The sequence below is a fragment of the Phycodurus eques genome, chromosome 1 (genome assembly GCF_024500275.1).
Source record: "Phycodurus eques isolate BA_2022a chromosome 1, UOR_Pequ_1.1, whole genome shotgun sequence".
Lineage (NCBI taxonomy): Eukaryota > Metazoa > Chordata > Actinopteri > Syngnathiformes > Syngnathidae > Phycodurus > Phycodurus eques.
In genome coordinates, this window is record NC_084525.1 from 49,132,326 (window position 1) to 49,146,578 (window position 14,253).

A 14,253-nucleotide genomic window follows, 5' to 3' on the forward strand; every position below is an offset into this window, starting at 1 on the left:
TATATATATATACACACACACACATATATATATATATATATATATATATATATATATATATATATGTGTGTATATATATATATATACATATATATATGTATATATATGTGTGCACTGCCACTTTGATAAATCTCATTTGAGCTGACCAGACATGTCGATCCATTAGCTCAAGTTTCCTGAGCCTGTAAACTCCGGGCAGGACAACTCAACAATGGGCTCTTCCTCATCTGTTTCCTCTGTAACAGCCATGTCCGTCTGCATAATGGTGCCTGTGTATGTTCTTGAACTTTAAAAGCCCACTGAGTCATACAATGGAGCCCCGCTGATGCTTTCCCGTGACCTCCCGGCTTTCTACAGTAAATCACAGCTTTCAGTATTAAAAAAAAAAAAAAAAGAAAAGAAAACAAACAGTCAGAAAGGAGAAGGAACGGAGAAAAATTAAAGCAACACCATCTCCTCAGCTCTCCTAGATCATGTATCAGCATGTTGACTACTTGGACACATTTAACACACGAGCACATCTCCAGTATTTTGTGGGTCAGCACCTGTTGCAACAGTTCGTCTCGTTCTGTTTGCAGTATCAAGGAGAAATTGTCGCTCTGTGATTGATGGGCATGCCGCAGTTTCTCCTCCGCTAGATCAGCTATCATCTGCCAAACAGAGAAACATGAAACCTTCAGGATCAAAGGAGAAACACGCCTCACCTGCAACCCTAGAGAGGATAAGCGCAATAGAAAATGAATAGATGGAAATTTCCCGTGAACCTGGAACCTTCCGCAAGAACTCTGGGCGTGGTTGGGGAGGGATTTGTTTCTAAAACATGGAGCTCAAATAGACATTCACACGCTCACAAACAGGCTATTGTACGAGCTCGCGCATCTAAGTGACACTTCCTGGGCTTTTAGAGTCATTATCGCACACAAATTGAAATGCGTGAGCGTTTTACAAGCTGAAAAAAAAAAAAAAAAAGACGCATCCATTACCCTTCTGTGTCTGCTCTCAGTCGCTGCCAATTGTCTCATCATCCTTTCCTGCATCCTCTTGCAGTGGGCCATGACCAGTTTTAGTACAGCCAGAGGGTTTGCGTGAGTTTGGGCGAGTGTGTTTTGGTGCTCTGCTGCTTTGCTGTCCCGTTGTAAGGCCAGAAAAGGGTCGCTGAGGTCATACTGGCCATAACGCTCTTGGATGAAAGCATCTTTGTGTTGAGCCTGAAGGACACACAAATGAATCTTTGGACGTTTCTCACACTGATACGCTGATATACTCCATGACACTTGAATATTTTTGCACATTAAAATGTTTTTCTTATGTACATGGCCTAGCCCCACCCCCCTTTCTTTCAGTCGCCCATTGATCTTTTATTATTTGTAATTGTTCTTTTTAAAAATATATATTTTAATAGGCGGAGGGAGACTAGCTAAGTAAGAATTTCATTGCTCAGTGCTATCGATGTGCTTTTACTGTGCACGTGACAAATGAATGAATCTCGAATGCGAGGTGGAAAGCTGTAGACGGGTATATAGGTCACTCAGCCACTTTCCATACTTCGAGACTTTTCGAAAGGAATGAGGGTAAACCAACTCGACACCAAAACCAGACCAATAAATCAGAGCAAATTGAATTCATGCCATGAGATTTCCTAAGTCAAGGGGATCCTCGCTTCACATATGTCTCAACCTATGTCATTTTGTGGTTACAAACGGTGGTAGATGAACTAGTTTGTGGCACTTGTCGTGTGTAAGGCAACCACATGGAATTGCTCTCTAGTTTGTTATTCTTTTACATGAGGTTTTCTATAACTGTATTGTCCTCAGTCTTTTTAATACAAAGAGACTATACAGTGCATACAAAATTGGATCCCGTTGGTGTCAGAGAATTTTCCAATGTCTATCGCATCTGAACCAATTAAGAGTTGTAAAACGTTCGGCACGTATGTGAGCACAGACGTATACCGTACAATGCGCAGTTCAAGTGTGTGCGCGTAGGAAATCAATCCAGTGATGTTATTGTCAGCGTGAGCACAAGCAGATGGTATTTCCCCAGAACCAAAACACAAAGGGGTGAGACTATACACCCCCTTTCCAAAAGCAAATGTTAATTCCTCCCCAGGGATGCAGAGGTGAAGGACCAGGCCATGAAATCAAACGGATGTGGATTGTAGCAAAGATAGTTAATATATACATTAGAATCAAAGTAGACAAATACTGTGTCATGTATGAGTCAAGGTTGTTAAATAGGAACAGATGACAAGAAATGACGTGTGACTTTGTACTCGGTGACGATGAAATATTATAACTCTGGAGCGGATGCAATTATGCTATCGCACGTCACTCCAGGCTTTCCTCCATCGCAGTTCTTACAGGACCCGATCATCTTCCTTCCCAAACATGCATGGCACCATATTCTTCTGCCAGTTTGGTCTTCTCGGAAAATGTTACACACTGACAAGTTTTTTTTTTTTTTTTTTTTTTCTTCTTCCACTTGCTCATAGACTACAACAATGTAAACGCACCATCTCACACACACACACACCCTCGGTGCATCAGTAAAGACGCTAAATTTGAGTCCCTGTCACTGGCTGAACAAAGAATGTGACCCTCAGAGAAGAGATTAGAGGACTTGCACAAAGACACAGTCTCAATGCCTTCAGTCCCAGCCATTGTCTCCATGTGTGACCCACTAGGCTTCAGTTTGAGGGTGGCTGCAAAAATGTCTGTCTTTTTCATTCTTGTGCATGCGTGCCCTCCATCGTATGACTACCTGTGATCGAGTTAAACAGCTTTTTTTTCTACTTCCCTGGGATGCATGTGTGCGGTTCTTTCTTTTTTTTTTTTTGCAAAATAATTCTAATTATAATAACAGGGTGCACTTTCTTTTATGAGACTGTTGTAAAACTCATTCCTCTGCAGCCATCGACGAGGAATGTCTTTACATCTTAAACACGCCAATTAAACTAATCAAACAATAATTATGGGCTTTGATTTTTATTTATTTTTTTTCAAGCAGGCATGTAAACACCTCTCTATTAGTTCCTGGAATAGTTTTGCGACTGGAATAGGCACGCTACACATTCTTCGGTTGTCTTTTCATCAGCCTGTATGACGTCTGGCAGCTAATGTGACATATGACTGACAACCTGACCCACACCTGCAGGAATGTGTTGTCAGGCAGTTAACGGTAGCCTCAAGGCACAATCACAGCCTTGTGTGAGATGAGAGGGGCCACCGAGTCTCGTTTCCGCAGTGGGACCGTGGCAACGATTCAAACATTGAACTCTGCTGCTGAGAATAGTATTATTAAAGTGCATTTCTCCTATTGCAAATGTAAAGTCAAGCCTTTCATTGCAATCCTGAACAATACATGAACTAATAAATGATGATGAATGGATACGGGCCCACCTGTGTGTGTGTGTCACCGAGTGCAACGGGGTCATGAGCATAAAATGCAGCATTCGTCTCGAGGATATCATCGCAAGTCCTCCGGCCTTGCAGTATGAGGGAGTATATGGAAATGTATGCAGTCTTTTGGAATAGTCTTTGTCGTGTCATTTAGAAAATGACAACAGGGCATCATGACCAAAAAAGCCAAACTTTAGAAACATTTAATAAACAAAAACATTTGCCATGGTTTTTGAATGTGTCAAAGGCAAGCAATAAGGTAAATGTGGGAAATTTTAGATGTACAAAAACAAAATGACACATTGTCATTTGAAATGCTCACTAGGAAAGCCATAATGTGTCAACACTATGGGAATTGCCTTACCGAACTGACCGTGTACACTACTTCCTCTGTGGTTAAACGTTAAGCAATTATCATATGTTCAAATTTTAGGTTTTATCCAAGAACTGCAACAGACGAAAAAATGGGGATGACATCAGTGCGCCAACCAAATCCAGACTGGATTTAAAGACAGGGTCGACATGACTACGCCCAATTGTTAAGCGCCAAGAAATATAAAAGAAGAAGGAGAAAAAGAAATTAGATCTCCAGTGTGTTCTTCACGGAGTAGAGTCGTGTCCTTGGTGCTTTGGACCAATAAAATAACCTTACTCCATCTCATGGGACGTACAGCGAGACAGCTACCAAGTAATGTTTAACTAACTTAAACATTAGTGGTTATTAAAGAGGTAATTATCTATCTATTATCACTTTGTGAGAAGCATTTTTTTTTTAGGTCAATCTGGTAAAGTTTTAGCCTTTTTTTTTTTTTTTTTCTCAGTTTTCTTGTCAACCAGTTGAACACAATCATGTTTTGTGAGTTAACGAATGACAAAAATTACCAAACTAGTATAAGTTACATTTCAGGTCACTGTGCTTTACCGCCCTGGATCAAACACTTTCATCTACAAACCAGACCAGTTTCTATTATTTAGTTTTTGGGTGTTGCAAATCAAATTGTTGCAAAGGTTAAGAGTACTTTGACAAGAGTACTGTTCATAACAAAAACTGACCAAACAGACCATTGTCTGGACTGTTAATAAACACATCACATTGCAAACACACAAAAAAAGCAAATAAACAAATGCAGGAATGCGGCAGCAGCATTTCTCTAAGGTATTGAGAACATTGTGACATCTATTGTCTTACATCCAAAAGAACTCGTGATCTGAAATACTTCATTTCGCTGTTTGGCGTTCGAAGTTTCCGATGTCGAAATTGTAATTCGCACTGAACAAGAGCACGGCTCCCACTTTCATGCCTTCAACTGGCATTCCTTTGAGGTGCCGAGCCGTCTGTGCCATTCATGCCTGATATGTGCTTTCCCTATTCGATAAAGACAAGTCAAAAGATGGGCCACTCCCACTGGAATATGACCTGTTTCTGGTGTCATGTTCTCAGGAATGTTCCCTCTACTACAACTGCTTATCCAAGTCCTCTGGATGGGAATTAAACCAAGTCTTTAATGTTGCAATATTTACAGTAGAATGACTCAACACCGAGACGGTTCACATTTGTTGTTTCTTACGGTGAAGCCACCATAAATATTGTCCAAAGCTCTCCTTGTATTTATTTGGTTGGCTCGCAGCTTTTACAACAACCGAGGCGGTGGCCTTTACTGTAACCACCTGAGTGAAACCACAGTTGGAATATGAAAAGAAAACACGTATAATATAGAATTTTTTTTATTTTTATGAACGCTTCCAGAACAGCTGTCCTGTATACGGTGGGCGGACGCAAGGCTTTGATTTTGTAAGAATGTACATCCGCCACAGAGTCAACACCCAACCTTAAAACAGCCCACCAGAGACCCTTTGAGAATGTGAGTGTGAGCGTGTGCATGTGATTGGGCAGATGGAACAAGGGCCATGGTTAATTAGAAAGCTGCCTCGTATTATTGCCGCGTAACATTATTGAGGGGTGGGGGAGGGGGGGTGGCTGACAGGAAGGCAACAAAGCTTGATAGACAAAGAGGATGGACAATGAGGTGGCAGGGGGAGCTTTGTTTTGTCTCTTGTCTTATACTATACATGAATCCAATCTTGGTTGCTGACATTTAAGACGCAAGATTGAAATGCTCCAAGACAATTGCGGTAGCTTCGTTTGTTCATTGTGATCCCAGTTTTGTCGGTGTGCTTTCAAAGGCATTCAGTAGCATTTAATGGCTCCATCCAAGCGTGGAGCAGCCGCTGTGCTCAAAAGTGCGCGAAGCGATCGCGGGCCCGGGGAGAGTCCAATGTGAGTGCCCTCAAAAACTGCAGAGCAATGTAGCTGCCGGCCGACCGAGCGTGGATGAACGACCAAGCGAGCAGGCTTGTGTGGGGAATGGCCCTCAAATGTTCCTGATGTCTCAGCAAAGCCTTTTCAAACTCTGTTCTTATAAGTGCCTGTATCCATGTTTTTTGTTTTTTTGTTTTTTATATATCAAGTATACATTCAAACTGGGTCCTGTTCATTTGCCAGAACTACAGACCTCACGTCAGAGGCCAAATTTCAATGCCAGCCACATTATTTTCCCATTTGACGAACTGAGAACAAATCACTCACTCCCCTCGCTGAGCAAACAGCAATAATGTTGACATTGGTGGAACCAAAATCCTGCACCATTGTCTGTACTTGCGCTGTTTCCTCGGTTTCCTGTTTGCGTATCCCCTCTCGGGTAAGTGACATTCTTTTTTGCACGTGTAATGCGGAGACAGGTTCATTTCAGTCTTTAAAAGCGAGCACGGCCACAGAATTGCGTAAATGGTTCGTCACTGTCGACTGTTAGACGAAGAAGAGTCGGTCGGGTGTTGGTGATGGTTGTACTTACCCTGAAGGCGTGAATGACAACCTCCTGGGCCTCGAGTTCTCCCTCCAAGATACTGAGGAGGGTCAGCAGCTCTGCTCTACTCAGAGCCTCCACATTCATCTTCTCCTTCTAAAGAAAGCGGGGGGGGGGGGGGGGTTAAAGAAATACAGAGTGAAAAAAAGCTGTTTTTCTTGCAACAAACTGCAAACTAGAACCCACAGTCCTTAACCTCTTTAAAATCCGGACAATGGACGGATATTTTATGACGTTTTTTTTTTTTTTTTTTTTTTTTGTGGCATTACAGTCATTTGCACGTAAGCACATGAGCTTAATGTTGGTGAAAAACATGAGCTCAGTTTCAACGTAAGATTGCGCTTTTCGTACAATTTTCCACGCAATTTCAGCGTTCAGACTCTCAGGGCTATAAATTGGAAGTCATTAGCGTACCTACACGCTAAGCTGCTAAGAAACCGAGAGCAATTCTGTCTTCCTCACCGCAACGCTCCAGTGTACAAGTGCTGCTTTTATGATCATAAATAAGATTCATCATCCGAGTTCAGCGGGAACTCGCTTCTCATTGACGTTGGCAGACATCTTTGAGTCGTCTCCTTTTAATTCGGCGACGATATGAATCGGTCTGATGATTTTCAGTTCCTAATCGCGAGAGCACATACAGTAATTAGGGATGTTATGTGTCTGTCTGCCACTGCGTGGGCACGCCGTGAGGTCGCGACCTACGCAAGACACCTAAATTGACCCCTCCACCCCTAACCCCCTGATCTGGAAAAGTTGTTAATGAGATGTTTTCTGTCTTCCTATGTAGTAGCAGTCGTACGAGTACTACTGTAGTAATGGACAGGCTGCCTAGATAGGATGCAAAGGAGCTCATACGCACAGCGTCGAGTATTCCGCGAATTGAAGGGCACGCGAAGCATTCCAATGTTCGTTTTGCCACACATAGTTCAAATCATTGTTGCCCTGCCATGAAAAACAACCTCTGGTGTCAGTTTTCTTTGTAACGACAAGCCACACTTTGAACCCTTGCGTCCTTGCTAGCACAATCTCCCCGTTGTAATTACAGTAGGAAGCAATGAGCAAGTATGAGTCAGTCATTTGTTACAGTGCACAAATGGCGGCGTTGGAGAGTTACCGAACAAAGGGAATGAAGATCATAAATATATGGAACAAGGAAAATTGGATTTTCTTCTCTGTGTGGAGTTGGCATGTTCTCTGCGTGCTTGCGTGTGTGTGTGTGTGTCGTCGTCCCCCCCCCCCCCCCCCCCCTCCCCAAGTACCTGGGCTTCCTCCCACATTCCAAAAACATGCTATGTAACTTAATTGCAGACGTTAAATCAGCCATGAATGTGATTCATCTGAATTTTGGGACTTTCCTATTCATTCCTGAGATAGTCATTTCTTTCGCAATCTTTGGTTGAATTTTGTTTTCATTCGTGGGCAACCTCCTGTTGACATTTATTACCCCTGGTATGTATTCTTTCTCGTATGTTGCCGTTACATTTTGATTCTGAAGTCAGAAATATTCTTTTTTTTTTTTTTTGAGAATCACATTGATGGCGCAATGCGAAATGACATGATTCTGTATTTTAAAAAAAAATAATCGTAATAATTTAATTTATCAGAATCTCACGAGATTGTTTTGTAATTAATAGTGCAATTTTATAAATTTTTTGAAATATCTCACACTTAATTGCAGCTGGTCACTCCCACACTTGATTTCACAGTGGACTCATGTTTATGCTTCAAAGTGTCTCCTCGCTGTCTGCAGTCTGACACGTGAGTGCACTTGAGTGTTGTCTCTCAAATTCCTCAGTTTATCCTGTGGCTCAGCATGCCGAAATGCCAAAAGTGAAATCATTTGCAACAAGCTCCAGCGCTTTTCTGTGAAATTACGCTCAGATGCTGTACGCAAATGTCAACTATCACCTCCAGCGGTTACTTTTTTTTCCACTAAATACAAATATTTGGGGGTGTCTACCTTCGACGTGGACCAACTTTGCCTTGTCACTTGATATGTGGTGCTCAGCTTCTCTGAAGAACCATTCCAACATTCCAGGGATGCCCACAGCATGGGATTCAACACTCGAGAGTAAATATGAATCCCACTCCAAAGCCTGCAAGTATTCAAGAATCAGTCCTGTTAAGTCTGCAAAATGACACTTTGAGGCCCTCAAAATGTCATTATGAGCTGGTTGTGTTTTTCTTCATTTATTTATTCCCCCCCATCACTAATCTGGCAGAGACCAACACAGACAAGATGATATCCTTTCCAGGGTGCGTTCAAAGCAATACATTCCACCCTTCTCATTTAAAATGGCAAGAAAATGAGCTATGAGGAACGGAAAAGAACAAATGAACGCTCCTCTGCGTTAAACATACCTTCATACACTCTCGCGTCCACACGTCAACAGCGCACAAATCCCAAAAATTTCAGTCCGCTGTCAAAGGCGCTCCTGCTCCCAAACCGAACAACAGACGGGCCATGACAAAATCCCGCAGCCAATAGCAGACACGCTTCCTCGTCATCTGACCAATGGCAGCCACGCTCCTGGTTAAGGGGGCGTTCCCACTCGGATGGGCTGGAGCTCTTTGTTTTGGACGTCTTGTGATTCTGGCTCACACCCGCCTCTTTGGGACCCATAACAACACGTGCAATCGTGCCCATTGAGCACTTCTGACTTATTTCCATTGTGTTTTAGCGCCTCTTAGCGGTGAAAAGGCATTATTACAGGAATAAAGCAACCCATTCGGCACACCTGCTCAATCTCGTCACCTCTATTACGGACTCCATCGACATTTGTGTTTGATTTTGCCAATTAGTACGGATAAAGTAGGTCATCAGATCAAACTAACATATCTTTTTTTTGGAAATTAATACCTCTCTAATTGTCTTTGTAAAGGATCGTTTGTTTATTTCATAATGAAAATAAACAAAACCGAAGCAAATTGTCTTAACAAATGTCTGTGAAGACCTGTTTGTGGTGCGGCCATTGCTTCCAAATTTAGCTATAGTCATTTAATCAGTTAAGTTGGTTCGGCTATTTCATGCAAAGTAAAAACGTAAAAGAAAAAGTGTGAAATAATTGGAGCGACCATGTGGACGGTCTCCAAGTGTCACATTGTTTGCTGCAACTTTAATTCCGTCAGTGTTAAAGGATAACCAAATGCGTCAGACACAATACCAATAGAGAGACATTTATTCACCTCCCATCGCAAAGATGGGCAGTAAAAAAAATACTTTTTTAGTTTTTATTATTATATGTATATAGATATATATATATATTTTAAACATAAAATCAAATTTCTCTTGAAGTACAATCTGCTGCGGCTGCTCTCGGCTCTAGTTTCACTTTGATAGGATTCTTGGGCGCCGTAAAGCCGTCTCTCCCCAACTCCATCGGAATCTAGGGGAAATAACAATAATCCAAATCAAAACAATGTTTCAATCATCATGCCTGAAAGTGAGTACAATTGTTGACTCACGTCTGTTTCCTTGCAGGTGACAAAGCTGTAGTGCTGCAATATCTCCACTAAAGCCAACTTCATCATCAGGAGAGCAAACCGCATGCCAATGCAGTTCCTTGGCCCCGCCCCAAATGGCAAGAAGGCGTAAGGATCTATATTGTCTTTGTTCTCCTTGCGGAACCTAAAACAAGGACACAACAAATGCCCATCCAGGGCCAGTTGCCAACGGTGACGCTGCAACGAATCTCCCCCCCCCCCCCCCCCCCCCCCCTTTGCCGTTTCTTCTCGTACCTTTCAGGTTTGAAAGAGTCCGGCTCAGGCCACAAAGAAGGGTCACGGTGGAGAGTGTAAATGGGTACCATGACAACAGTTTCCTTAGGAATGGTCACACCGCTGACTTCCACGGATGCCTTTGCTACCCTTTCCAGTCGGTTTGCGATAGGGTACAGCCTGGATGACTCGTTCATCACCATATCCAGGTATTCCATCTGCATCAGGTCATCATAGCTCGGCCGAACCTAAATTAATTTCGAGTGCGGTCGGCGGCACACGGAACTTTAGTTGATAACAAGATGAAAGAAAAGTGGGATAAGTGACCTTGTCTGGAAATGTTTCATCAATCTCCTCTTGCAGGCTCTTCTGGATGTCAGGGTGAGTTGCTAGGTTGTAGGCTAAGAAGCACAGTGAGCTGCTGCTTGTTTCATAGCCGGCAAAGATGAATATCATGGCCTGAGAGAGGATTTCGTGATCCGTCAGACCTGCAAGACAAATGCAAGGAATTTTCCACGATTGCAATTTTAGTTACATTTGAAAAATAGCTGCAAAAACTCAAGATTTCTTCTTTCTTTCGTCCTCCTTCTGAAGCCGACTTATCATAATGCCATTTTGCCGTAGTCTCAAACACGACATATGCTTCCAAATATGTCTTCAAAGCGCAACCTTGCGGTGAAATGTATTAGTTTGTGAGCTTTTGACTCAGAGTGACACTTTTGGACACATAAAATAACATTTGAACTGACTTTTTTTTTTTTTTTTTTTTTTTAAATGGAATATTCACTTGTCATATGAAGCGATATTGGAGCGATATTGTCTAAATTGTGCACATTTGTCATTGGGTCAACATGCACAGCAAAAATTGGAGTGCTAAAATCTCAGGAATGAGTTTTTGGGAGTTGATTCTAACTCCCAAAGCGTAATTTTCACATTTTTGGAGTTTAATTGTGTCCAGAGTAGGTTTCTTCTTCTTCTTTTTTTTTTTTTTTTTTTGTCTTTCACTGAATTAAACACACAGTGTTAGATGAACTCTGCAGACAATGAATTCAGTGCAGCCTTGACACTTGCACTTCTTTGAGAGAGACAAATCGGCGCCATTTTCCTCCTCCTGAATTTTCCCGCGGCAAGTGAAATGAAGTTCAAACTCGTTAAAAATAATTATGAATTTGATGCTGTGAACTGCTGTATGTGCAGTGGGAAGAATAGCGTATGCCTTGTTTGTTGCCAGGAATGAACAGCAAGTTTGCTCATAGCAAACGATGGTAAAATTAGCCTTGTTAGCTAACTGTTAGTCGCCGAAACCTTCTCTAACTCAAATAACAAGTCAACAACATTTCACATGCAAGCGGTTATGTTTTTTACTGCAAAATATCTTGTCTAAGGTTGGCTTTTAACGGTCTTGTTTTATTCCTTGCTTGTTTTTTTTTTTTTTTTTTTTCTTGCCTTCATTGTGGTTGACCATGAAAGTTTTTTTTTTTTCTTCCAGGCTTGGCATTGAAAAAAAAAAAAAGGTTTCGAAAAGCATCCATGATTTGTTAAATCCTTAATATTCTGCCTCTGATGTATTTAACCTGTTGACTGTTTTTTTTTTTACGAATGAGAGTAAATTACTTTGCTTTGCTTTCATAGAGGACTAAAGAAACAAACAAACAAAAAAATCACTTTTAGATCAGAGAATTTACTTTTTTCCTCAAAAATGTCACAAACGGATAAATCTACGCTCAAAGTACTTCTAATTAATTTGATCGTCTCTTGTGATCTTTTTCAGTCCTTGACAGATTTTTGCACACCATGTGATGCTCACGTTATTTACACGGGTGCGACAGCGACAGAGGTTGATGCAGAAATATTTAGTGACCTCCTTGGACAAGGCAAATGTGGTACTGACCGTTTTCGCAAGACAGATACAAGCATTTCTAACTCAAAGCTCACGTGTCCCACCCTACCTTTCTGGTTGTTCCCATTTTCTTTGCTGGATTCTGAAATTTGAGAGTCCACCATCAACTGCATGAAATCCACTCGGTTCTGTCAGCCAAGAGAAACATTATGGTTTCAGGGGAAGAAGATGAATCCTCAAAATGATATAATTGTACAACCACCAACTTCACATTCATCATCTCCTGACTAAATTACTTCGCAATTGTTTTTGTTTCGTTCCGATTTGATGGTCTTTAGGAAGTTATAGAAGAAAGCCAACATGTCAGCGGGGAAGAAGGAAAATTCCATCTTCTCGATCATTGGCCGCAAAAATGGAAAGATAACTGAAATCAGAACGCAAAGATTGACTGTTAAAAAAGGGGCCACGGGAACATGAGCGAGGCACTTATAACAGTATGGGACCTACCAATAAGCATAAGCCAAGGATTCATGAGGTCAAAGTTGGTCATTTTTTTAATATTTGCCACAAATGGATCAGCGGGACGGTTAATAGAGTCAATGTCCACGCTGAAAGCAGTGCTGGCCACAACATCCATACTGTAAGGTCCAAATACACTGCAAAAACATCCCGCATGGCCTTATAATTCCCTGTCAAAGGAAATGCATTTAGAATTACATCGCATGGCACAAAAATCCCTACTCACTTTTTGACGTCAATGACCTCATCAGCGTCTACTTTCCTCTGAAGACTCTTGATCAGATTACTAGAATGCTGCAGCATTATTGAATACATCTGCAGAAACATAGATACAAGATAGGCAATTCAACAGGTGCACAATGGTCAAATAGTGCTCATGAGAAAAACAACAACTCTCGTTTTCGACCTCTTTTAGTCGCCCGCTTGTGAATGAGGGAGAAAGTACGCTGCGGATCCTCTTCCAATCCTCATCTTCTGCTATAGAGACGGCGTCACTTAAAGGTCCATTTAGGCCCATATCCTGAACACACCAACACACCAGCACGAGATAATGAGTTGCTTTTGTCTCGTGTTGTTCGATTACAATTTTGTATCTTGAACCCGTCTTACCCGTCTGTTGGTAAAGACAGAGTAACACTCCTTAACCAAGATGGTTTTGATCATAGCTGTGTCCATAATAGCCATGACAGGCTGTCTGCCATCATACAACCTTCCAGCAAATATTGTTAAGTAACTATCTAATATTAACAATATACACTAAACAACAAAATACTGTTCATACATACACTCACCCCCACACTTTTCCATACTTTCGAAAACATTCTTGGTCAAAATTATGGATGCCCTAGCGATTAATGGAGAAAAAAATAATTACATGTCAAACCGTCAAGCAACGTATGACCGGTCAGATTTTATGGTTGAAGATGTCTTACCCGCCGGTACGCCAGAAATGTCCCAATAAAGGGCAATGGTTTGGGACCTTTGATCCCTAGTTTTTTGAAAAAGCCGTAGGGGGCATTTCCATACCTGGAAATAAAAAAAAACCCACTAAGTTCCAATCCAACTTTCATTACCAGCAAAATGAACACATTTGACAGTCCAAACTCAAGCCACCTTCTCATAATATATTTGAAATAAATTGTGTGTGTGTATGTGTGTGCGCGCGCGTGTGTTTCATATAATTTGTCTATATCTTTTCTCCAGAAAAACCTAGCTGACAATCAAAAACAAAGTGTTCATGATTTACAATGATTCTCTTTAGCACGTAGCACCAGCTTGATTGTATGAAAACAAGGTCCACAGTCCGGACAAAGTGCACTCAACACTTTGTGCAGGCAAATGTATTTATTTATTATTATTATTATTATTATATATATATTTTTTAAGGAAACCACCAATAGTTGTTATAACTTAGATTATAGAATGTGTTATTTGTACGCACCATTCCACACACTGTCAGTTTTGCGTTAGAGTTAAGAATTACATGAAACGTGAAACTTTCAAAATCTCAAGTAAACATATTCAAGAGTTGACTTACAGTGCCAATAGAGCGACGACAATGGCTATTAGAGTCCACGTCTCGATGGAAAAATACAAGGAAAATCCCATCTTGTCCTCCTGCGTGGTGTCAACAATGTCTGTTCAGGTTGTGGCAAGTCAAGTGGCGTTCGTCAGTGGCGTTGGTGTGGAAAAACACGGTGTTATGTAACAGATCCTAACCATCAGTCCAGTGGGACAAAAGCCCGGAGAGGTGTGGAGCAAATTACACAATACTCTTTTTTTTCTACTCAACATGGTTACAGTCATATCAGATTTAAATGATGGTAATCAGCGTCTAAACCTTGCACGTCGAATGTACTTGTTGTCCTCTCACCCTGACTTGGAATTATTTATTATTATTTTTTTTTAAACC

The 14,253-nt window shown here is 41.3% G+C and overlaps 2 protein-coding genes across 3 annotated transcripts in view; both read right to left on the reverse strand.

Moving 5' to 3' along the window:
• Positions 1-9,332, reverse strand: part of LOC133413296 (CTTNBP2 N-terminal-like protein) — a 15,056-nt gene extending 5,724 nt beyond the window's left edge. The window contains exons 1-5 of the mRNA XM_061697451.1: positions 8,627-9,332; positions 8,226-8,361; positions 6,251-6,358; positions 984-1,208; positions 546-650 (exon numbers count right to left, since the gene is read on the reverse strand). Of these exons, the coding sequence (XP_061553435.1) occupies positions 546-650; positions 984-1,208; positions 6,251-6,358; positions 8,226-8,318 (531 nt within the window). The 5' untranslated portion in view covers positions 8,319-8,361; positions 8,627-9,332. The remainder of the gene's footprint in view (positions 1-545; positions 651-983; positions 1,209-6,250; positions 6,359-8,225; positions 8,362-8,626) is intronic.
• Positions 9,333-9,426: 94 nt separating this feature from the next.
• Positions 9,427-14,035, reverse strand: LOC133413303 (cytochrome P450 3A40-like). Of its 2 annotated transcripts, XM_061697465.1 has the most exons (13): positions 13,879-14,035; positions 13,274-13,367; positions 13,133-13,185; positions 12,951-13,050; positions 12,748-12,861; positions 12,568-12,656; positions 12,330-12,478; positions 12,119-12,246; positions 11,932-12,010; positions 10,310-10,470; positions 10,004-10,230; positions 9,731-9,893; positions 9,427-9,651 (listed from the first exon to the last, which is right to left on the reverse strand). In XM_061697465.1, the coding sequence occupies exons 1-13, from the start codon at positions 13,947-13,949 to the stop codon at positions 9,544-9,546; spliced, it is 1,536 nt and encodes a 511-aa protein (XP_061553449.1). In that variant the 5' UTR covers positions 13,950-14,035; the 3' UTR covers positions 9,427-9,543. The 2 variants fall into 2 exon arrangements, with proteins under 2 accessions (XP_061553449.1, XP_061553458.1); XM_061697474.1 differs by lacking the exons at positions 12,951-13,050; positions 13,879-14,035 and having other exon boundaries at positions 13,274-13,364.
• Between the last annotated feature and the right edge of the window lie 218 nt (positions 14,036-14,253).